General features: G+C 38.5%; 2 protein-coding genes across 2 annotated transcripts in view; both read right to left on the bottom strand.

Moving 5' to 3' along the window:
- The window catches only part of LOC107302477 (kinesin-like protein KIF28P), a 31442-nt gene extending 14276 nt beyond the window's left edge, over nt 1–17166 (bottom strand). The window contains 11 exon segments of the mRNA XM_015831584.2: nt 1138–1259; nt 2495–2637; nt 4140–4207; nt 6374–6485; nt 8770–8924; nt 9540–9764; nt 11654–11689; nt 12772–12975; nt 14896–15087; nt 16536–16708; nt 17136–17166. Of these exon segments, the coding sequence (XP_015687070.2) occupies nt 1138–1259; nt 2495–2637; nt 4140–4207; nt 6374–6485; nt 8770–8924; nt 9540–9764; nt 11654–11689; nt 12772–12975; nt 14896–15087; nt 16536–16708; nt 17136–17166 (1461 nt within the window).
- The window catches only part of AHCTF1 (AT-hook containing transcription factor 1), a 47743-nt gene continuing 39317 nt past the window's right edge, over nt 16984–25409 (bottom strand). Inside the window, exons 32-36 of the mRNA XM_015831586.1 lie at nt 23332–23507; nt 20620–22648; nt 18869–19002; nt 18361–18467; nt 16984–18043 (exon numbers count right to left, since the gene is read on the bottom strand). Coding sequence (XP_015687072.1) covers nt 17839–18043; nt 18361–18467; nt 18869–19002; nt 20620–22648; nt 23332–23507 — 2651 coding nt within the window. The 3' untranslated portion in view covers nt 16984–17838. The remainder of the gene's footprint in view (nt 18044–18360; nt 18468–18868; nt 19003–20619; nt 22649–23331; nt 23508–25409) is intronic.

Below are 25409 nucleotides of genomic sequence, written 5' to 3'. Positions count from 1 at the left end.
AGAGGCTGTGAGAAGTTTTATATCCAAATATATTTTATTCTTTATATTGTTTCCATCTTCTCTAAAATCCACAATCTAGAATCCACAATGGTCTGAGAATCAGTGTCTCCATTGATAATTGACAGTCAAGCAGAAACTAAGGTAATCCACTAAAATTAGCAAACTGCTTTAAACCCCCAAATAAGTTACCCAGATCTAATCCACATATCAAAGGATAAGGTCTGCAAAACACAAGAGAGTTAATTAAAATAGGTCTCCCAGAGGAACTTCATATTCATAAAAATAAACATACTTACACACACACACACACACCTCAAGTGTCACCCTAGAATCAGCACATAGACACTTCTTCTCGGACAAGCTCCCCCTATAAAAATCTGCTGCTGTACCCCATTTCTCAGCAGCCTGCCCCTAAAGGCAAGCTGTTTTGCTTTTAGGAATAAATATTTCTTCTTTCCTCACAGCTATCTGGATTTCATTTTTATTTATTCTTGCACAGCCCCAGTTCAAGTTGGAACCCCAAGTTATTCCTCTGACAAGGCCATCCAGATACAGGCTTAATACCACACTGAATGTATGGGTATTGCTGTAGAGCAGGGGTGTCAAACTGCCGGCCCATGGGCCGGTTGCATCATGCGAAGGCTGCACCCACCCCAGTTCTGGCAATGTAAAAAAAGTCACGATACATCGCGGCACGTCACGTGACACAGCAAGTTTGACACCTGTGCTGTAGAGCACCTAGAGAGGGGCAGGAAGAAGAACTGCTACCAAGACAGCAATCGGATACATGAGATCTGAATCCAGGTCAGGAATGTAACCTAAGGAAACATCTCAGATTTCTCCCTAGAGTCTCACAAAGATAAAGGGAGAGAGGGGGAAAGACCATTCAGTGTTGCAAGATTCTGTTACTATAGCCTTACAATAAAAGTAGTATTGATCTGCATGACATTGGAATCCTAGTCTGATCTACCTTGGAGCCTGACAATTGTTTTATAAACATAAACGTTGCCTTACTGATCCAACTAAAGTGGCCAGTTGAATTTTGTTCTAATAGTAGTAACCATAGTGAGAAGCCACTGGAGGGAGCTGAGGCTCCAGTCAAATGTGACAAGCTTCCTGCAATTGCAAAGCCATGACCTGAGTGATTGCTGCATATTGCTGTTCCCATTCTTTCCGGGCTTCTTCCAGCCGATATTCCCAAGTTGCTTGAATAGCCTGAATCCGTAGTTCATTTTCTGCCAGCAGGGAACGAAGCTCTTCTGCAAAAGCCAAAAAAGCCAAATAAGGATACAAAATGAAAGCAGAATAATTGAATTAACATCCTCCCTCAGCTTACTAATTCCATTAGATATCACTGAAGCTATTGTAACACTTCAGATCTGAAATTCACAGAAATTTCTGATTCCTATATATTCAGCAATTAAATCAAACGTATTTAAATATTGATGCAATCTTTCCAGACAGGAATTATATCCATGTGCCCCTGAAGGAATTGTTGGGATTTATAAAGGTGCCTCCAAAAATTAACTTAAGATTGCAAGAGAAAGAAGCTTTTCCTACATTTTCCTACTCTGAAAGGGTATCACCCAAGTTCCCAGGCATATGATCTCCAAAGTAGGGGTGTCAGTTCCAGAGATCTCTACAGATTGTTCCCAAGTTTAATTTTTAAGCAGAGCTATCAAACACATGAATATATAATATACAATATGATAGTATATCATATTCATTCTACTTTAATTAAATGCACGTGCAAACAAAATGTAGTCTAATTGAGATATGGTGTTAACCCTACTCATCCACAATATTTTGATGAAGTAAGGCCCTTGGCCTGAAATAAGTTGTGTATCCCAGTTACAAATCATTGGGAGCTTTGAAGGATACCATTAGACATGGTTTATACTTAGGAAACAAACCAAAGTCACTACAGCTATTTTTATTATAGTTCTGAATGCTCTTCAAAAAGGAGCTACACAGAGTACTTTTTGCCTGTCCTACACACATGCTATTAAATCACAAAGAGTCCTCTGAAGCATCTTATTAAAGAGCGTTTTTGAATGGGAAACATAATCCAAGCCCTGATCACATGCAAGAACTAGACCCCTGAATTGCTCAGATGTCAGCGATGACCACGAATATCTTTGCTGAGTATGAGGATGGGAGTATTGGCCAATAATGCCCATCTCCTGAAGATGTGGATCTGATCAGTATTAGGATTATTATAGAATGCGTACCTTTCCCATGCTAGTTTTCTCTCTAATAAGCTGCTTCAGAGGATTCTGAGAGATCAATAGCATGTGTGTAGGACAGATAGGGCAGGGCTCAAGTTAGAAAAATGATCATGGAAAGAAAAGTTCAAGCAAAAATACTTTTATGTCTGCACCAGGCAGTATTGAATTTAGGGCAACTCCATTGTGTGAAACCTTCCAGAAACAGGAAACTCAGGAAAGTGTTTGGAATCCAGTAATTACGGTATTTTTTGCTGCGAAATACATACTTGTTTCATCCACTACTGTTTTTCTGTCATTCCCAAGGCTGGACAATCTGGACAACAAATTACAATTTTCCATCTTGAGATCATTTATCAGTTTTGCTGTTGTTCCTGAATTTATCACAGCTTGGTTCTTTATTTTTTTCGTTCTTGTAGAATGTAGATGAAACAAAACAGAAAAAAGTACAAATTACTGTACTGACTTGAAGAAGTAAAGAATCCAAGTAAATATTGGGCTTTCAAATCTGATCTACAAAAATCTGGATAACTGCTATATGCCAACAAAGAGGGACCAAAACTACTAGATTTTTGCAGAGCAGGCATCACAACCAATTCCTGTGTCAAAAGATCTTCCAAAGATTTTGAAAGGTTGAGGAAGGCTGGTTGAAGTTGCTGCATTATGACAAACTGGCCTACATAAGTTGACCATCAAACTTGCGCTCATCTTAAGTGTGTCTTTTGCAAACACTTCAATACAAAATTCCATGGCAATTGATTGTCTCATCTCACATGGGACAAGAGGAAACTTTGTGGAGAGAACTCCTTGCTCTGATCCTACTCAGGATGATGTAGATTACTGGGGGGAGGATGCAAAAGGGCAAAGGGGGAAGACAGCAGAAAAGTCTACAAAGTTTTCAAAATTAAAATATTTGGGGCAGTGGTAGGATTCAAATATGTGAACAACCGGTTCTCTGTGTGCATGCCGCTTCCGGAAGTCCATTCTGGGCCTGGGCAACAAAAAATTAGCTACCGGTTCTGCTGAAGTGGTGCGAACTGGCTGAATCCCACCACTGATTTGGGGGCATTTTTCACAGTTACGATGAACAGGTACGTCCAAATCTTCAGATTCCTGAGAAAATATATCAATCTATTTTGTCTATCGTGCTTCTCTTTTTTTCCTTTTCACATCTTTAATTTGGCAATCATACATTTTGTGTTATTAGAAATAATCTGGCTTGGTATAATGAAGTAAATTAAAAATGGGTAATTCCTAACTCAGAAGTAAATCTTTTGAGTGACAACAGTAGAGCAGATTCTCTGCAAAATGGCATGTGGCATAAGTAACAGGGTGTTTTCTTTTTCTTTTCAATCATGTCCAATTCTCAGAGATTGCCTTGACAAGTCCCTGTAGTTTTCTTGGCAATATTTTACAGAAATGGTTTGTCATTGCCTCCTTCCTAGGGCTGAGAGAGTGTGACTTTGTGTCTAAGGTGGGACTAGAACAGAGGTCCTCAACCTTGGCAACTTTAAGACTTGTGGACTTCAACTCTCAGAATTCCTCAGCCAGCTTTGCTGGCTGAAGAATTCTGGGAGTTTAAGTCCACAAGTCTTAAAATTGCCAAGGTTGGAGACCCCTGGGGTAGAACGCATGGTCTCTCAGTTTTTAACCTGATGCCTTAACTCAGGGGTCTTCAAACTTGGCCCTTTTATGACTCATGGACTTCAACTCCCAGAATTCCTCAGCCAGGCATCTGGCTGAGGAATTCTGGGAGTTGAAGTCCATGAGTCATAAAAGGGCCGAGTTTGAAGACCCCTGCCTTAACTACTACACTAAACTAACTGTCAAATAACACTTTATCAATAGTTAATTCCTTGTCTCAAACTGATTCTAATCCAACTCTTCATTTTACAGAATGCGAAATCAGTCTACCTTTCAGCATACCGCAAAGTTGACAGTGTCTCATCATAGCAGATGTCTGCTGGACTGATTGCTGCAATCTAGAAATATGTAAATATATTAAATGCGAATACATTTTTACGGCACATATTTTATTTGTTATTGTTATGTTACCCACAGAATAGAAATTGCTAACTGGCGGTGTCATGGTTACCCCCGGAGAAATGTTACCCAATCTGTATTTGTGGAAAAGACACAGATTGAAATATTGGACCACTATGGAAACAGAAGCCAAAATCTTTAATAGCAAACATTTTATGTAAATAAAAAAAAAGGCAAGCAAACTTTCTAAGCAAACTTAATATTTTGTGACTTTAGCACTTTTCATTGTCCCCAAGCTCTAATTCAACCTTGGAACTGCAAGAACCCAGATCACAGCACAGTTAGTTTTTTATTTTTTGCAGAGCTTTGAAGTGAGGTAGACATTCATTTACAGTAGCTCATATGATTTGAAAGCAAACAAACGTACACTTGCTTTGCACTATCCTAATGCAAAGTGGCTAAAACTGAGGGGGGGGGGGGGAGGAGCTTCAAAAGGAGCCCTGCTCTGTAAGCTAATAGAGAGCCTCTTCTAACCACAGAGTCTTTCCACCCAAATGAGTCCACACACACAATCAGGAGCTGCACTTGGTGGAAAATCTCCCTGGCTAGAGAGCTTCATCCTCAACACGTGGAGAAGAAGGAGAAGAGACAGAGGCCAGCATGCTGATTGATTTTCCCATAGCTATCTGGGAGTAAGAATCACTGAACTAATGGGACTTCTCTAAAGTAAGCAGACATGCATTTCATTGGAACAGTATTTCACTGTATTTGTAACCCAACGCAAAAGTCTCTACTGATTTGTTTAGCAGTTCAGTATTTCAAGAATCATATGCACACCACAGCATAGCAAGAGTAAACTGGTTTAAAAGAGCCACCCCAGCCTAACAATTATGTGAGCATCGGAGGCATTGGAATCAATGGGAGTTACTGCAGAGTAAGAGTGCATTTGTTTATGCATGTTGATGATTGGCAATCAGTCTCCCAAGAAAGTCCTAAGAAGCCAGTGAAAAATTAAAATAAGGTAGGATTGGCTTGAGGTCCTTGTTGACTCCTCCAGGAGTTCTGGCATTTTATTCTGTTAAACGTTTTATAGCCTTGGTTTTGTTTCCAGATGCATGTGCTTATATTGCTACTTCCGAGAAAAGCATAAACGAATTGTAGAAGGGGCAGTCCAAACAGAATGCTTTGCAGCTGTATATTGCTTTTTGTGTGAGACCATTGTGTATATTCGTTCTTGTGTGTTGCCACTATCTCGTACCATTATGCTTTCAGAGAACAAGCAGCTCCCTTTTTTCTTGCCTTTGTAAACTTGGGCATTAGATAATGGTTTGGGCTTTCGTACAGTGGTGGGGGAAATAATTTTACAAGTGGTGCCTTATTTTACAGGCAATTACTTTTAATCAGTAATCACTAAATTAATAAATGTCAACTATTACATATTAATGGAAGTTTTTGACCTGGTTCTGCCTTGTGTGGCCTTTGGGCGGTGGCTATCAAATTAATTCTAAACACATGCAAGCATACAGAGGTGCTTGTTACAGTATATCAATCATGGTGTGGGGAAAATAGGAGGAAGATGCAGTGGATATGTTATTTGTAAAAGTAATGAAGGTGATATACAGAAAAATAATACTTTACTGTGAGGGAAAAATCAACTTTCACTATTATTTCAATAGGGTTTTGCAATCCTAACTGACAGAAGGAAGCTGGGCAGTGTATAGAAATGTTGTATATATGAATGTGTGCATGTATATATGGAGATGGGAGAAATTGTAAATTCAGGGTCATCTTCCTTCTGGTTAGTTATACCCCATATTTTATGTTTTCATGTCTGATATTATGTTTTAATGAGCTACTTTAGTGAGTAGAGTGTTGGAACAATAAAATAATGTATATGAGGCAGCTGAGTTTGAAAAACTAATAGCCAACCCTGGCTACTACTACAGGTAGCAGGAAATGGCATGGCTGGGAAGTAAAACAACAAAATTCCCAAAGGCAGCAACTCAAGCCATTTCTACAGTGTTGCTAACTAAAACTGTGTGGATGCTGTCATGGAGTCAGCAGGAAACAAACATGGTTTGAGGTGGGAAGAAAGGAGATGTCCCCACTCCACACACACACATGTTCAACACCCACAGGACAGAGAATGTGGAATAATATATTACCATTATAGTTCTACTGTTTCCTCCCAATGCAGATTGCAAAAGTTTGGTAAGAACTGAATCTCTGTATGGGATGTGCAACACTTTTTTTCCCATGGCTGCTTCCGCCAGAGCACTAAAAGGAAAATGAAAAAACGTAATCAGAGTTTTTTGTAAAAAAAAACCAAAAACAATTGAAGATCAATCCTCAGCCTTTTTATTCAGAAGCATGCCTCACAGCATTCAAGGGGGCATAGGCCAGACCAAGTGTTTTTGTACAATACCCATTGACATTTGCTGGGCATATGAGTAGTGAGGCATTATCTGATTGAAAAATATTGTACTCCGATTTAAGCTTACCCTTTAGAGCAGGGGTGTCCAACCTTGGCAATTTTAAGTCTTGTGGATATCAACTCCCAGAATTCCCCAGCCAGCATGGAATTCTGGGAGTTGAAATCTACAAATCTTAAAGTTGCCAATGTTGGATAACCTAACTTTAGAATTTTTTTTTCAACAAATAGAAAAAGCAGCAGCAGCAGAAGGATTATGGATGGGAGAGGACAGTGTCTGGTCTCCCTCCACTCCTGGCCCTCCACTGAAGCTAGGCGACAGAAACACCGAAAGCTAAACGGAATATAATATTTCTAAGGTGACTTCATATAAAGAAGCAGGTGAGAACAGATGGTGTACAGGAAAGCTTAACAAGCTTGGCTGTAAATAAATATTCAGATTAATAGTTTTAATAGTAAGTTTAAAATATTGTTATAACGTAACTCAAAAGAAATGAGCAAAAAATGCAGAAGTTACCTTGCAGGAATAGTATGTTCTTGAATTGTATTGGTGAAATAAGGATTAAAGTAATGCTAACCTGCTGGCTAGGGAGTGAAGTTTTTAAGACTACCTGAACTTTTAAAACACAGATTAGTATTTTTACATTAATATTATATTATTATATTATCAATTAAGAGGTAAAGTTATACTTCTGTGTTATAATGTTCAAGACATGGGGTTCATCCTCACATCTATTAATCACAGGAAATATTAACCATTTTTAGAGGAGATAAACTGATGATGTCACTTTTAAGACCTCTCCAGCCCACCATGGATGCAACTTAAATGCATATTTATTCAATTTTAAAGTTTTTCCTCTTCTCCCAACACAACTCTGACTGAATGATGTGCAATGCCTTGTTGACAAAATTGGTGAGACACGATCAGGGACTGGGATGTGCCCAATCCCCGTTCGCTGCTATAGACATGTCTCTTCACTCTGGTTGTGGCTACTCCCCTCCTTGGCTTGGGCTGCCAAAGAAGCCAGATATCTGACTTTTGAATATTTGTTTGCCTGTATTATACCTGTTCTTTGGAAGGCACTGTGGAATTACACAAGCTCCTCTTTTGAAGGGCACTAAATCTAGTTTTAAAACAAAGAAGTGATGTTTTGTTGACTTAAACTGAGAAGTAGAACTGGGTTTTACCAGCATTTTGTTGCTGGTTTTGTCTCAAATGCAGGTTTTCTGCTGCTTCTGCCAAAAAGAGTTTCATATAGTCAGTTTTTCTATTTGTTTTTAATAATGTTCTATTTTGCCTTCTCAATGCATATACTCCAGAATAGCATTGTGTGTACTCTTGGGTGTTGTTGGCTGTAGCCATTTACTGCCAACACTACTATTCCGTTGCAGCAATTATTGATTTGGGATACATGGAAGCTAGTGAGAAATTTGCAAAAGTTGTGATACCTTTTTAGCCCATGTGAAAGGTCACACCAAGGTTTTAAGCAAGGAAATTCTAATGCCTCTTGCATCCCTGTGCTACCCTCTCTGATGTGTCACTTAGGCTATTTCTGTCTAGTGCTTTTCTTGAAGATCATTAATTCCATGTCTCCAAAATAATTTAGGGACGTATTGCACATATGGTGGCAGGATCTTGGAAGAAACCAGAAAAGAGCTTGCAGGAAAACTCCCCATGATTCAGCCTGCCCCCTCATCCCATGTATAAAAGAATACAAGACATGTTTAAGCAGGTTTTTTTTTCAGAAGAACACTAGATCCATAGCCTGAGTGATAGGTAAGTTGCACAGAGGAATGATGCTGCAAGTGACTTATCATTTAGGTAATTTAAAAAGTGGCTAAGGCTGTGCCAGCTGCAATCTGAGCCCATACTACCACAGGCTGATAGTGATTTCCGCACCAGGTGATTCTGGATTGGCAACAAAAAATGCAGCCAGGGGAATCCAATGATTGCAGCCCTTATGTAGTTTTGCCTTAAAACTGGACATCACCAGTCACCAGCATTGTGAGAGGAAAAGAGTGGCAAGGCAGCAGAGTTTTTGTCAGCATACTCTTTATTGGAAGAATTAGTGTTAATGCACCAATTAATAGGGCCAATTCACAGGTCAGTTTACTACATAGGTTTTGTACCTGATCACATTCCCCAAGGTGGTTAAACTCAGATTTACACGTGTTCCTTCTTTTAGTCTATCGCCTTCTGATCCTGAGGACTTTTGCCTTTCACTCCCTGCCAAGTCCACTAGATTTATAATGGACTGTTTTGTGATTTCATCTTTCAGAAAAATCTGCAGGGAATAATATTGAGAAAAGAAGATCAATAGGCAGAGATCACCAGGTATTTCATAAATGCCTTCTCTTATTGTTATTACTGTAAGAGATGTTGCAGTATATTCATCAAAATATACCACAGGGTGATATTACAGAAGATTAAATATAAATGAAAATAAGAATTGTACACATCTACAACAAAAAGTAATGACTGGGCTCATATAATAGACTAAATGGACTACAATGAAGGTTGGATAATTTGTGGTTCAACATGTTGTGGGAACCAAGCCATTATTATGTGAACATAGTAATAATAGTATGTCATTAATTTGGATTTAGGGTTTAGAATTCAGCTTATGTAGTTCAACTCACCATTCAGGCCACCACTTGCAAATTTAACATAGACATACACAAACCTATACTACAGATCAAATTTCCATGGGTTAAGAAAACAGTCTTTGAAAATACATACATTTTTCATGGACTTTTAGAACAGGTAACTATTTTCTCAAAATAGCTGCAATTATCTGGAATTGGAAACTCCACAGTAAGCAACCTAGTAGATTCAGGTCTAATTTGTTGCGTATGTGTGCCATATTTGGCTGTTGTCTGCAACTGTGGCTTTCCTATACCTGTTTAAAATGAATGGTGATGACCATATGGGACCTGCTGCTGGTAGTATTCATGCTGGTTGAAGCTGTGGTCCTTATTTTGGTGCCTTGCTCCATGAGTCTCTCAATTTGAGCATAACTGTCACAAGGCACCAGTTTCAAACTATCCACATAGAAGCCTTGCTGCTGGTCTTCTCTAACTTTGAGTCCACCATACTTTTTGGTTTTAGACAGCAAATCTATTACCTGGAAGGGCAGATAAAGTTTATTTTAAAAAGAGAAAAAGATAGGCTGCCATTTCAGTAGAGAAGGGAATTCTTAAAATTTAAAAATGTATTTGTAAGAGAACAGGGTTGATTAAATGAAATTACAGAGAAATGTAAAACATGTCTTAACATTTTCAGTAGTTATAAGGCCCATATATTTTCTTCTGTTGGGTGCACATGTCTGTGCAGCAATGTTCAAGTCAGCATCCACAACCTGGTATCTTTCAGATATATTGGAATTCCAACCCTCTTTGATTCTCCCTATGGGAATTTTAAGACAGCTTAAAGATATATAGATCTAATTGTGAGGGTTCTCTAATGTTTATGTTGTTTTAAACATGCAAAATAAATGACCAGTAGCAATGGTTCAGTTGGTTTGATTCATATAATTGTTTTAATTACATATAAGGGACTCTAAAACAGTAGCACTTGAAGAAAGAAAGTTGGAACATTGTTCTTGATTGTGCGAAAGAAAGTATAAATTTCCCAAAAACATTTTTCCTAGTGAACATATGTTGAAATGCATGAGCATATTCATATTCAGAAAGCTGGTAAGTAACCAGTTTTAATTATGCTTGCTGCATTAAGTTGGAATTTTGTGGGAGCTTCTTTCCTTCCTTTGTGTTTCCTCTGTTTTCTCTTTCCCAACTCCTTTTCACAATCTGTAGGGTTGGGTTCATTGGTTTTGCAAGGGAAGTTCTCATAAAACTTTCCTTGTATTGAAGATTGCCCATATACTTAGCTATGCTAGTGTCTCAGGATTGGCACAAGACTTACTCAGCTCTGTGTTGTTAAGGGTACCTTCCTTTTATTTTTCTACAATCTGAAGGGAATAATAATAATAATAATAATAATAATAATAATAATAATAATAATAATAATAATAATAATAATAATAATAATAATAATGTTGGAAGGGACCTTGGAGGTCATCTAGTCCAAATATCTGCTCAGGCAGGAAACCCTATACCATTTTGGACAAATGGCTGTCCAGTCTTTTCTTAAAAACTTCCAGTGTTGGCGCATTCACCGCTTCTGGAGGCAGGTTGTTCCACTGGTTAATTGTTCTAACTGTCAGGAAGTTTCTCCTTAGTTCTAGGTTGCTTCTCTCCTTGATTAGTTTCCACCCGTTGCTTCTTGTCCTGCCTTCAGGCGCTTTGGAAAATAGCTTGACTCCCTCTTCTTTGTGGCAGCCCCNTTTGTTGCTCTTCTCTGTACTCTTTCTAGAGTCTCAACATCTTTTTTACATCGTGGTGACCAAAACTGGATGCAGTATTCCAAGTGTGGCCTTACCAAGGCATTGTAAAGTGGTATTAACACTTCACGTGATCTTGATTCTATCCCTCTGTTAATGCAGCCCAGCACTGTGTTGGCTTTTTTGGCAGCTGCAGCACACGTAACCTGAGAAGGCTTAAGACTGATGCTAAGACAGTCTAGCTGGGTAGAAGGAGGAGTGTCAGGAGGTTCATTTTGACTGGGAACAACCTATTGAGATTATCCTTTATTGAGGAATTCTGGAAGAAGGGGCTTGATAGGGAATTTTTAAAATCATTTCCCCACTTTATAATGGCCATGTTAACTAGCTCTTACAAAAAATATTTCCAAACAGCTACAGAATTACCTAGATTTTCAGAATATTTTTTTCCGTGAAAACTGTTGCATTGACAGGTTAGCCATTGAGGACTGAGATGAGTTTCGAGATTAGTAACTTTGGTATAAGCATCAATCCTGTTTCAGAATTGTTATAAAGATCCTCTGCAGGAAACTCAGACTCTTAGTGTCTACCAATGCTATTTCCCATAAGAAGCTATTAAAATATATCACAAAAAGAAAAAGGAAAAAAGCTAAGTGTCATCTGAATATAATTACCTGTTCATTGTAAATTTCCAGCATACTAAATGTAATCTATAAAGGGAAAAATGAAAAAGATACCACAAGATAAATTATTAGTTCCATTATTAAGTATTTAATTAGAGTTAGAAATATGCAACTGTATATTCTATAGCAGTGGTTCTCAACCTTTTTAATGCCGCGACCCCCAACCGGTCGTAAGTCGAGGACTAAACGGGTCGTAAGTCGAGGACTACCCAACTGGTCGTAAGTCGAGGACTTTCCCTGCCCGGGAGCGCCGCACATGCGTGGTTCTGCCCCCTGCGCTGGCCGAGGCGTAGCTGGCAAGCGGCAGAGACAGAGCAGGCCGACCACCAGCTGGCCCAGCTCAAGGGAGGTAAGGCACCCGCCAGAAAAGGGGAAAAAATGGCGGACAGCCTTGCTTGGCGACCCCCGTGAAATGGTCGATCGACCCCAAATGGGGTCACGACCCATAGGTTGAGAACCGCTGTTCTATAGAGTTCTGCATTATTGTATACACCTAGCTTGCAGTTGTATTTTATCTGAGTTCCCTCTTTCTTGGAAAGTAGCTGTTTAAACTTAAGATTTAAAACATTCCAGTGTATTATCTATACACACACACACACACACTATAGTCATCCAAAGGCTGTCACCACATAGATTTTAATTTTTTATTACGAATGTCTATCTGAAAAAAATACTTGTATAGCAAAGGGTGCAGTCAAATTACCCATAATTTCCTCTTCAAATGAAAGACACTTTTTCTTAGAAAGTCAAAAATGGATCCTTTTTGATACAATAGAAAGTAATGGGATGATCTGAAATATTTTTATATATACGATTTTCACAATAAAGAAAACTTGTTCTTTGTCCCTCAAAAATCTTGTAATTTCTGACTACATTTTTATATCTTATTCTGATTATGTGTGATCAATATTAGCAATTATATAGGTTTTTTCCTGTGATAATTTGTCCCCAACCGATTCCTTCAGGTCTTCTAGTGGTGCAATTTCTTAATACCTTGTGATTTCACGTCGATTTATGATAAAAATAAATCAGTATCTCAATATACGTAAACATTTTTGTAAACTGCTCATAGGTCAACTAAGTTGCAATGCCTGAACTTTTGAACATACCTGATATTGTTTGTTTGTGTCTTGATTTTGAATTGTTTTAAACAGTTCTTCACATATGACTGGAATTATGCCTCTGTTTGCACCATGGCCTATCATTGAGTAGCTCTTCCCTGAGCCGGTCTGACCATAAGCCAGAAGAGTGGCATTGTAACCTTGCCAAGCATTGTCCAGAATTCCCTCACCAAGGTCATGAAAAATGTCCCTCTATAATGATAGAACATTCAGTTTTATCAGATTTAATTAAACTGCACAAATGATAGTGATGTTAATTGGGTAATCACAACCAATGGTAAAACTTGATCTGGTGATACCTACAAATGTGTGATCAGACATTCAAGAAAAATACATCCAGTTAAGGAAATTCTAGCATGCCCAAACAAAGGTAACTTCTTGAGAGTGGAGATGTGGGCACCTCCCCCCCAGATATTAGCTTTTGGGTGCCATAGGGCAGGGCTTTTCAACCAGTGGTACGGGTACCACCTGTGCTACATTGGCACCTGGCAGGTGGTACGCAACCATCCTAGAAAAGTGGTAGCGGGGGAGGGGAATGAGCTGAACCGGTGGCAGCACCGCAAAAGCCTGAGCGAGAGACGGCTGGAGCTGCAGGGCTGTCAGGGCTCAGCAGAAGCGCCAGGATCAGTGCCGCTTTCCAGCTGATCGGCACTTCTTCGGAGCTGTCAGGGCTCAGTGGAAGTGCCAGGATCAGCGCCAGGCTCTAGCTGGAGCTCGGCACTGATCTTGGTACTTCTGCTGAGCCCAGAAGAAGCGTTGATCAGCTGGAATGTTGCAGCATCTCCAGGGTCTTGTCATTTACATTCAGATGCTTGGCAACCAATCCATATTTATGACGGTCACAGTGTCCCAGGGTCATGTGAAGTGACCAAAACCTGCTGCAACCACCCAGCAGATGGGGGGGGAATAAAAACCAAACACCCCCCACTCCACCCCCGCTGCCAATCCTCAACAGAAATGCTCACAACAATGAAAACCTCGGACAGGAGGAAGAGCGACGCCGGGCAGGCAGGCAGGTGTCTTGCTTGGCTGTGCCTTGGGGGGCACTTTTTTCAGGGCCATTGTAACTTCGAACAGTCACTAAGCGAACTGTTGTAAGTCGAGGACTACCTGTACTTTATCACGTTTTTCCTTTTTTTTTTTTTTTTTTGGTCATCACGTTTTTGACACCTTGCTAGGAGACTGGTGGTACTCGGATATTTCCATAACCTAAAAGTGGCACAATGGGTGAAAAGGTTGAAAAGCCCTGCCATAGGGCTTTGGGTGGCTTTCTAAAAATGCCTCCAGAACCATTATTAAGATGCTGTCTCATCCCTTTAACTCTGATAGTATTGATAGCACTGGCTAAGGAAAAGATGAATGAAAAACATATAACGAAATACAAAGTTCACATCACCCATCACATATTTTTTCAGATAAGCAGAGGAGAGAATAAGGGCAGCTGGTCTTGTTGTACCAAGGATCTCAATTATCCTCAAACTTCCATATTAAAGTCTAAATTGCACAGCTATCTAGGGAGTGAGGACTTTGAACATGTTAAACCTGACAGCCCAAGAAAAGAACGTTAACAAGACTTGAATTGGAAAACTCATATTAATTTTTATTCAGATTAGACTGCAATCTAATACCCACCTATTGTATTCCTCCTAGAATTGGCTGGTTTACCTCTTCGGTCAACCAAGGAGGAACTCATCTAGGAAATGAGAAATTTGAAGTTGGATCCTACACTTCCCTGTTTCTCAGTTTCTGTAGTTGTTGGGAAAACTCAGCTTTAGGAAGCTCTGATAAGAAAATGGTAGGAACCGTGAAGAACCAAAATTCACCTGCCTCCACACCCCCAACCTGAAAAATATACTTAAACCAGTTTGAGAGTTGAACTAAATTTAAATTTTCCTCTCATGGTTAGAGAGGGAGGGTTTTTGATTAAATCATGAAATATAAAAATGATTGCAATCACTTCCCTTTGCACTAAAATTTTGCTGTGACTGGGCATGTGGACTGGGCAGGCTTACCCACTGGTTGGTCTGTGCAGTCTATTTTTGTCATCACAACTGATGGTGGAACAAATATTTACATTTTTTTCCTCAATGGATATTAGAAAGTACTTTTTACCTGCCCAGCGTATCTGCTGTTCAGTCCAGATGAAACAAGTTTGCCATCTTTGTCCTTTAAAAATCCACTGTGCGACCAATATGCAAGGTCAAAAGTAAAGGACTTTACATGACTTGGATTTTTAGGATCATGTATGCTTGTTGTGCTGGAATTCATAGAAATCACACATCTGCTGCCTGCATCTTTCTCTCTCTGTTGAAGTTATAGTCAGTTTAAATCTATTAAAATTCAAATTGCTAACTTGATCTTTTTTCAGCTTAGACCAGACATGTCAAACACAAGGCCTGGGGACCGGATGCGGCCCGCGAAGTGGTTTCATGTGGCCCATGAAGCCATCTTGGAAACAGTGAGGGAATGGCCCCCTCTGCCTTGGCCCTGGCCCAGGCCAGCCGGGAGCCAATGTACAATTTTGTGGTGGCCATCTATGCTGAAACACATTCAGTCTTAGCTCCACAAGGCTGTCTGGAAACAGCGAGGAACCAGGAGAACCTTGAGCAGCAGCCTTGAGGAAGTGGGGCTGGGCTTGGTGCCACGGGTGCTCAAGGGCCAAGCTGGGCATTTGACCTCTGCTGCCCAGGGCTCTGGGTAGCCCGCACCACCAACCTCCCCCCGCATGGCCTGAGAGGAACAGTGAGGCTCCTCCAGTGGACCATGCCTTGGCACTTGCCCTGGTCCCAGCCCCTTCTGCCAGAGACCCTCAGATCTGTCCCACTCCTGCCCAGGCCCCCACAGGCACCCTTGACGCGAATGATGTAGAGCTGGCCATACCCACCCAGTAGGCCACACCCACCCAGTAGGCCGCACCACTCTGGCCACACCCACCCGGCCCCCTGAGGGCCAACTTCAGTGCTGATGCGGCCCTCAATGAAATTGAGTTTGACACCCCTGGCTTAGACTATAGCATATATTTGCATTTTGTAAGAAGCTGATTAATTTTTTAAAATATATTTTTTTATTAAGAACTTTAAATGCAATAGTAAAAACCAGTACAAACTAAGAGAGGTCCCTGGTTAAATGGGATGTTTCCAAATCTTAAATGGAAATTTCTATAGGTGCATTATCTCCTATTGCTTTTAGAATAAGAACAACTACAGCAGTAAAACATGCTTTTAGTGCTCTCCTCACATGTATGGGAATAGTCTCTAAACTTGAAATCCTTGCTATCTATGGAACTTCTGGGTTTGCCAGCTGAACAGGTAGTCAAAACCCATTTTTTAAATGTCTCATTAAATACCATCCATTATTTTACTTTATTTATTTTAAAAATTTTGTTATGAATAAATGGGCAATTAAAACTAGACTATTGTACTCAGCCTCAAGTGTCTAACACATTCCCAAGGCAGAACACATTTGCAAATTTAATTGAATCACTTACTATATCAAACACTGATAGATTCGGGCAAAAATGCCTGAAAAGTGATTGAAGCTAGGCCTAGTACCACCAGCAAGGGATAATCTAGTTAACTTGATTAGTATACACATCATGACCAAGTTTTGCTTTGTCTCCCCATTTAACATATTAATTTACGAGTGCTGATGCCGTTATCAGACCAAAGTTTTTGCCTGTTCATCTCTTTTCTCTCCAACACAAATAACCCAATGACTTAAAAACAATAGAGTGCACAAAATGAACAACTAACCTGGCTGAAAGGTCTGACACGTACTGCCACTTTCACACTGTCCGAGTTTGGCATCTTTAAACTCTTCAAGGAATTAAAACATACCGTGCAAGCATCAATTATATCTGGGACACTGCTTGGATAAAATAATTTTAAAAATGGTCTGGAGCACAAATAACCAGGCTCTTTTCTACCTAATACATTATTGATATATTCACTTGTCACCTGTATACGGTGACTGATAAATTATTTCTAAGAGAAGCTCCATTAGATTAGATTAGGTTGACTGCTACTGTGTATTGGTCTCCAAATATACATCTGAATGTTTGGCAAACTTATGTAAAAAATTTTATTTGAATTATTTATGTATTCTTTTTTTCTTAAACTATAATTTAGATTCAGCCTCTTTACATCTTTTTTGTTTTGCAATGATAGGTCAAATACTACGGAAGAGTATTTCCAGACAAATTTTATTTTAGCAAAATTGTGGTAACATTTCCCTAGTAACCACAAAATCTATAAAACATGCATCATCTCAAAATATCAAATTTGAACTAAATTTAAGTAGATGAAATCCCTGAAATGCTGTCCCTTGTTGAATAGTTGTGACAATATAAATACCTTGAATGTTAAGAATCTTCTGCGGATGCATCGAGTTAAGAAAAAAAAAAACATTTGAGGTGAGATTTTGTTTTCTAAATCAAAGAGCAGCTTTCCCAAGTTAAAACAAATACAAAAAAATATTGCACAGCTTCAGTACAATTGTTTACATTCTGACTTCTTCAATTAAATACATGTTGAATAAAGAGAATAAGGTTTTATTTAGGGTGGATAGCTCCTACTATTAATTCCCATGAGGTCAACATATTTTCTAAAAATTCTAAAAGTGTGAAATTTTAATTTTAAAAAAATTTATAAGATCGAACTTTTTTAAAAAAAAAGAATGCTGGCCTCCCATCAGAGAGGCACCAACAGTGGAAAGTCGTAATTAAAATCCCCTTTGAGTCATTTGCATTCTGCATCCATATTATTCTCTTCCAAAATGTAGTGGACAATAATCATCAAGTATACATTTTTATTTAACATTCCTAAAATATTTATTTACATATTATATAAATGTACGAAGTGTATTATAAAATAGAAAACTGCAGACTGAAGAAATCACACTCCGTACGGAGTTACTTATTGAAGATTTGTAGTTCTCTGAAAATTTACAATAATTTATATAAATTATCTTCCAAATTAGATGATTTTTTTCCTTAATATTCCAACAAATGTGATGACTTTACAAACACTGGTTTACATCGCACATTTTTAAAAGCAGTTATAGCATCTTCTTCCGTACAACTGGCTTTGGGTAGCTAGACAGTCTCTTCTCCTTCCTCCGCACAGTTTTTTGAACAGCCTTTTCTGTTTTGTCCACAGAATCTCCCTGCTTTCGTTTGGCTTCATCTGCAGGGGTGCCAAAGGGTGAAATGAACTTGATTTCCATTGCTGGGGGTGACCAACTACTGTCTTTCCCTAAGATTCTGTAAGAAAAGAGAGCAGTTTTTAAGCTAATTTAACTATATCTGAAAACAGTAACAAAATTAGGATCAGAATTCACATTGCAGCAAGTAAAGATTAAATGTATCAATGTGACATCTTTCATACGCACTAATTTTGAAATATTTGTTTTCATATATACTATTTTTGAAGCAGGATAGGAAGAATATTGATCTATGGTATTAGTGAAGTCTCCTGAGAATAAAGTGAAAAGCCAAGAAAAAAAATCTCTAGCAGCTAAAAAAAACTTGATGGGACATAATCAGTTTTTGAAAAGAGCTATTTTAGAAAAGGAACATACTTGCTTGTTTTTGTTGCTTTTGACCTTGTAGCTCTGCTTTTTTTAATATTCAGCTTTTCTAAAGTCTCTACTGAAACAGCATGCTTTTCTTCTTTAACTGGTAATTCCTAAAGACAAATAATATTGAAAAGGCAGAACAGGAAGACATTGTCTCTATCCCCCAGCATTTATAAGTTTACTTATAAGTTACTTTAAATTCAAAATAGGTAAATCCCATAAGCCTCTTAGTGATACAAGACCAACAAAATGAAAGATATTTTCCAACTATTTGTTGAAGATGATAATATGCTAGCAAATTGAAAAATCATAAATAGTGCTTTGGAATGGTTGTCATATTGAAAGTGAAAGTAAATATTAGAGGGCTAGGAACTAGACATCCAGCAAATGGCTTGCTATGGTAAAATGATACAATGAGCAAGTTAACAGAATTTAGTTATCAAGTTTCCCTATTATATAAGAAATATAAGAACATTTGAATACATACAGAAGAAATGATCAAATTACTTACCAGATCTTCCACAATCCTTGAAATACTGGACATCTGTCTTTTTCTGGATCTCAGAACAGGGGGTGAGAACACAAACTTAGAAGCCAAATCTGTATCTACACCTTTAAGTTGAACAGGTCTCACTGCTTTTTCACCTGAAAGTAGGAACCATAAACTGGAAATAAACATTTGAGGCACACAACTTCAGGTATAATCCTGCAGGTTTTTTTTGAAGCTGCACAGCAGTTTATCATGTGAACCAACTACAAGGGTCCATATTTAATTAATATTCCTAGCTATCCCAGGATCTATTCAATGGAACAGAAAATTTGTAAACCCTGGACATTGTAATACTTTATAGCTGACTCTTGCATAGGTCCCATCTGAGCTGAAAACCAGAACTGATGGCATCTTATCGCTATCAAGAGAAGTCTGGCAGCAAATTAAGCCAAACTATATTTCCTAAGCAGAAAATTAATACATGGAAAAGTGATTATTTTCCCCCCAACTATCACTGATGCTTTGTAGGCGCTTAGAACTATTTCATATTTCAGAGAAATGTTAGGCTTCATGTTTTCTCAGTTTAACTTAGAAGCACTCTCCCTTCACCTTATCACCCTCCATCAGTTTATAAATACAGGTTACTTCTCTCTTCATTCACCCAAAAAAATGAGGGCTGGTCAATGGAAAAAGACAACAAAACCAGAGACAAAAAATCAAGAGACATAAATAAAGTCTCTTAAGTTCAATCCTTCCCTTTTTCTTAACACTGAATTTGGGGTATGTGGAGATTTTAGTTAGAAGATAGCCTTACAATACATTAAACTAATTCTTCTCTTCTATAGTCAATTTAGATGGTTTTCCCTCCCCCTCCACTCCAGAAGCATCACATCTGGAATTTGTTAATTGGGTGGCTCTATTTGGTCAATTTTTTTCACCATTCCAGACTTAGTTTGAATCAGCACACTGCTTTGTTACCAGATGTTATGATGCTGACAAGAAAAAATCAAGACAACACACTTTTGTCTTTGGTGGAATAATCGTCATAGGTTTGTGTAATTTTTCTATTAGAATTCTGGATCTCTATACCCTTTAGAAAATATATAATTGAACACAAGCACATTTTTATTCACTGCATATGCTTAAGAAGCAAATACAGGTAGTCCTCAACTTATGACCACAATTGAGCCCAAAATGTATGTTGCAAAGTGAGAAATTGTTAAGTGAATTTTGCCCCATTTTACGACTTTTCTTGCTACATTTGTTAAGTGAATCATTGCACTTAACATGGTTGCATAGTAACATGGTTGTTAAGTGATTCTGGTTTCCCCATTGACTTTGCCTATCAGAAAGGGGACCACATGACCCCGGGACACTGCAACTGTCACAAATGTAAGTTAGCTGTCAAGCATCCGAATGTAAATCACATGACCCTGGGGATGCTGCAACAGTCATAAGTGTGAAAAATGGTCATAGATCACTTTTTTCAGTACTGTTGTAACTTTGAGCGGTCTCTATGAACTGTTGTAAGTAGAGGACTACCTGTACAAGTTTCTGTGAATTTCCTCTCCCCAAGTCCTTTTAGTCACACCATAAATTACTTTCCTGCAGGGCTGTATTTGGAAAAGGCACAATCCAGTCAGCAGAAAACATTTTTATGTGTATGCAACTGGTATCCTGCAGCACCCTTTCTAGACTTGGATCAACCCTCATGCAGAACAGACAATTTGATTATACTATACAGAATTTTTCTGAAGCAAAATTTCAAGTACCTTTAGTTTTTTCTGTGAGCTTAGTAAGAGGAGGAGAAAAAAAGAAGGTTTCATTTATATCCAGGGAAAGTGACTGTTTTACTTTCTTTGGGTTTAATCTTGTCCTCTTAATGCTACTAGCGTGGGGTGTCAAAGTTTCTTCTATTTCACCAAGCCTCAGCCTGGCCACATCTGTAGACTCTGATTCCACTTCATTGTCAGTTGCTAGCAACAAATGTTCTTCCTCTCTACTTGTTTCTGAGACAGAAGGCAATGGAGTCTTCTTTCTAGTTCTAGTAATCCTAGACCCCCTGTTTTCAGACTTATTTTCTGATGCTACTGCCTCACTTGGCCGGGTAACACATTCTTTTAGGTTAGACTTTTCTGTATCTGTTTTCTCTACACTTCGAGATGTCACTCTTGAGGATCTTCTCTTTGGGGTTTCCATTATAGAAGTTTCTAGAGAAGGTAAACATCCTGAGGTTGTAGACAGATGTACAGCCCCACTCCTAGTATTTCGCCTATGGACTGAGGATGTAGCATCCGGAGGAGACAACAGAGACAAGTCCAGTTGTGATTCTGCCGAAACATTCAAAGAATTCTTTCTCGGTCTACCTCTTTTACGACGCACAGATGGTGGTTCAGTAACACCACTCTCTCGATCCGAAACTGGTTCCGATGCACCTATTCTTTGTATTCTCTCCTGTTCCGATAGCTGTGATTCGTTTGGTTGCGTGTCATGTTTCAAAATGGTTTCTGATAGACCGGTCTTTCTGCTTCTACTCTTTCGAACTGGAGTAGGTAATGGTAGCTTCTCAGGTGTGGTTTCTGCCTGAGTCACTACTTTCAATACGTCATGCTTTTTTCTCCTTCCTCTTTTTGGCGATACGGACAGCTGCTTTCCTTGAGGTTCAACCTCCTGATCCGAAATTACATTTTCTGCAAGTTGCAAGGCGATAGCTTTTAGTTTTGTTGCACTTTTAGGAGTGACTGTCATTTGTATTGTATGATCAATAATAAACTGACTACTATTTTGATTTCCTACTACGCTTCTTGTAATTCTAGGAGTCCTCTGGCGAGCAGAAGGAAGATCACTGCAGGGATGCCCATAACGTTTCGACACACTTTTCTTTGGTTTTCTAATTCCACTCCTTGTGGTAACAGTTGCCAAAAATGTCGGTGAAACAGGATGAACATTTGCTGAGATTTCTAACTCATTCTTCATTTCCTTCACATCTCTGATGGGAAAATCAGGAATTTGGAAAATCTGTTGTTCTTGAGGTCCTTCAGAATTATATGGTAGCTTTTCAGAAATGTCTGATGTCTTCATTGCTCGCCTAGCACTTCTCCTTAGAGTAGGGGTTGCCAATATTGTTGCTTTATTTTTCTTTGTCGGTGATTGATCCTTGCACGAAATATTTAGACTTTGGTTTGCCTGATCTGTTGAACTTATGCCAGGCATCAAATTTTCAATTCTATTTAATTCTACATCATTATTTGTTTCATGAACATTTTGAATAGGACCCTGGGATAAATTTAATACTTTCTTGCTTATGCTTTCATGAAAAGATTGTTCTAATATCTCAGCTGAAAGTTCTTTACTTCTTGTGTCTTTGATTACATCTAACAGATTTTCAGCAATAGCCATTTGAATTGGTTCAGGTACATAAGGTAGTACTTCGGCAGTATTCTGTGGTATCTCATTACTAGTTACCGTGGACACAGAATTTGTAGTTAGTTCTTGGTTGTTGCTTCTATCCTCTGATTCTGGGCTAGCTGGTTTCAGAGGAGAAGCATGCAAACTAGTAGAATCTTCGTCATCACCTTCTAATATTAAAGAAAAATTGTTGTGACACAGCAGTTCTCCATCTCTTTCAGTAAATGAAGTTTCATCAGCATCTTTTTCAAGTAATTCACATTCAATCTGTTGTTCTACACTGTCACAGTAATACTGAAATTTGAGATTGCTTGAGGAACACAGTTCATTGTATGGGATTTCTTCTACTATAGCTTCTGAAACTTGTATCTCATGTTTTCCGTCTCCCGTCAGCTAAAATAGAAAGCACATACATTGAATTCCATTACACAGTATTTTTCAAGAAATATAATAACTATGAATAACTGTTCTTCAAAAATTTCAGATTTTCTGAAGTTACATTTCACTGGCTAATTCAACAGTCCATGCATTGGTCTGCAAAGTAACCTCAGCAAAAATGTTCAAAAGGAAATTGCAGAAACTGGCTTTGCAAACCTGTAGCTATTACTTCCTATTTACAAAGATCAGGAACATGTTTTTTTAATCATTTTATGCACATATACGACGGTTATCTCTTTTTCTTTCCTGGTATTTTTTTTTTTTTTTGCATTTTATTGCAACAGGAACTGACTGACTGACTGGCTTGTTGCCTGAGCCTGACATCATGGATCCAGAGAGTGACTGGCCCAAAGTCACCCAGCTGACTTTCATGCCTAAGACGGGATTCACAATCTCCTGGTTTCCAGCCTAATGCCTTAACGACAAGACCATACTGGCTCTCACCCATGGTTACTGTAGTATAGAAATGTTATTGCATTCTTTTTTTATTGCTACTATAAAACAGACATAGATTATACAATTGGTTCAATTGTTTATATATGAACATCTTTAAGAAGAAATTTTGGGACCCATATTGCTAACATAGAATTAAGTGTAATGCCAGTTTTCTAATCATGTGTAAAAAGAAGTTAACTTACATCCATTTTTTGATTTTCAGAATCAATGTTAGGCAATGTTTTTTCTTGCAGGATTACCAGATGTTCCTCTTGGATTGTTTTTTCCAATTCACCTTCATCTATTGCTTCTCTTTCTTCCAGCTCATTTTTTGAATGGATACTCGCAATGTCTTCACTATCAGGAATACTGATGACAGCTGAAAGAGTGATTTTCTGACATTATTTGATTTTATTGTTTCTGAATGAAATCTTTGCTGTTAAATATTATTAGATCCTTTAACCATATTTTTCATCTTTCCTTTACAGAAATGTAATAATCATATTTGTTCTTCCCTTTATACACCATAAATGCTAATATTAAACTATTTCTCCTCAAGGGATAAGCAGAATGAATATTTATTGTGCAAGTATTTATCCGATAACAAGTATCTGTTCCACCCTGTAGTCACATCTTTTTCCAAAATGAACATTAGCCCTCTTTTAAATCTTTGCATCAAGATTACAATGACCTACAGGCTTTGTTGTCTATTTTTTTGTCTGTTCATAAAAGCTCGGCAATCTGCATACATACAGCAAAGCTTTGGGTATTTTTAACCAGCTTCTTTCAAGGTGCAGGATCAGGCTCTAGGTGGAACATAGATGCAATAACTTTCTATAATGCATCTGGATAATTTAAAATGCAGATTAATACGGTTGGCTTTTGAGTGGTTTTTCCATGGAAAAAATGGAAGAAGATATTTTCACTCAGTAGTTTCTTACTTGCAAAGTCTCACCTTTTCAGGAGATTCTACAAGAATTAAAATTTCATGTTAAAAAAAATCTAAGGCCTACTAATATAATTCCAAGTTTATAAAGTTATAGTTTCAATTTTAATTTGTATAATTAGTACTCAATTCTAACGAACTGATTTTGAAAAGAATTACAGAGTGAAGAAGCAGTTTAGTGAATAATGAGATTAAACAAAATCCTTACTAAACCTGCACGATCATACTTGGAACTGGAACCTCAGTTGTTCAGCGAAGGGGACATTCGGGGAAACTCATGAGACTGTTTTGCTCAACAATCACAATCCCAGCACTCTCAGTTGCAATTGTTAAGAGATCTCCTGGGTCATAAGGCAGATGAATCAAAAGAGCTGCCTGCCAAAGGATTTCAGCATAATGCAGCTCCTTCAGCCAACCCAGAGAAACGAAAGGGAATCCTCTTGGCAGCAGAGAAGATTGTAAATGCAGTCACATGATTGTGGGATGCTTGGCAAACAGTTGAAAGTGCGAACAAGTTGCCAAGCATCCAGAATGCAATCACATGATCGCAAGGAGGTGGTGCGATGTTTCGCAATGACTGGAAGTGCTTCACAGACCATAAAGCACCCTTTATCATAATTTCAGACTATGATTAAATAACTGGTTGTAATTTTTGGACTATCTGTGTAACTAATTTCTTTACTCAAATATATTCTACATCAAGATTCTCAAGTGCAAATCGTTGAAAGGGCAAATAGATCAATAGTTTATTAGCTCAAGTACTGCAAAACTAAAACCTTTTCATAGTGTTATCAAATCACTAGATTTCATTTTTGACTGAGTAAAGATCCAACATCTCTTGTGAGTAAAAAATAAAAGAAGCAAGAGTATCACGTTATGCAATTCAGTATAACTGAACTGCATAATTTTACCATTTCATTTTACCATTTAGGCCATGGTGAGAACTACAAAGTTGATGGCTAGGGTGCTACTGATACTGGCACGGAGTATGCTGTGGATTGCTCTTGCACAGAAAGTGGCCAGGAACAACAAAACTATGGGTTCTGTGGAAGAAATTCCAGGACCCTCATTGTAAGAGAGAAGCACTAAACCTCTAAAGCCACCTAGATTTGAAGACCTCACAACTGCCTCCTATGTGGGGTCTCCCTACAGCCTGAGGTGCCCTAGGAGGACAAGGGAGCAAGATCATAATAGCCAGGCCTATTAGTAGCTGACAAGAAGTGGAGGAATGCAGCCCTCAACCCTGGCTGTGACAGTGCCTTAAAACTGCTACTTGATCCCAAGCAACATCGGCAAGCTGCACAATCACTCTCCTGCTACGTGCGTGAGGAGCCA

This window comes from Protobothrops mucrosquamatus, unplaced genomic scaffold (genome assembly GCF_001527695.2).
Source record: "Protobothrops mucrosquamatus isolate PMUCROS unplaced genomic scaffold, P.Mucros_1.0 scaffold_265, whole genome shotgun sequence".
In the NCBI taxonomy this organism is placed as follows: domain Eukaryota; kingdom Metazoa; phylum Chordata; class Lepidosauria; order Squamata; family Viperidae; genus Protobothrops; species Protobothrops mucrosquamatus.
This window is presented reverse-complemented; position numbering and strand designations above follow the sequence as displayed.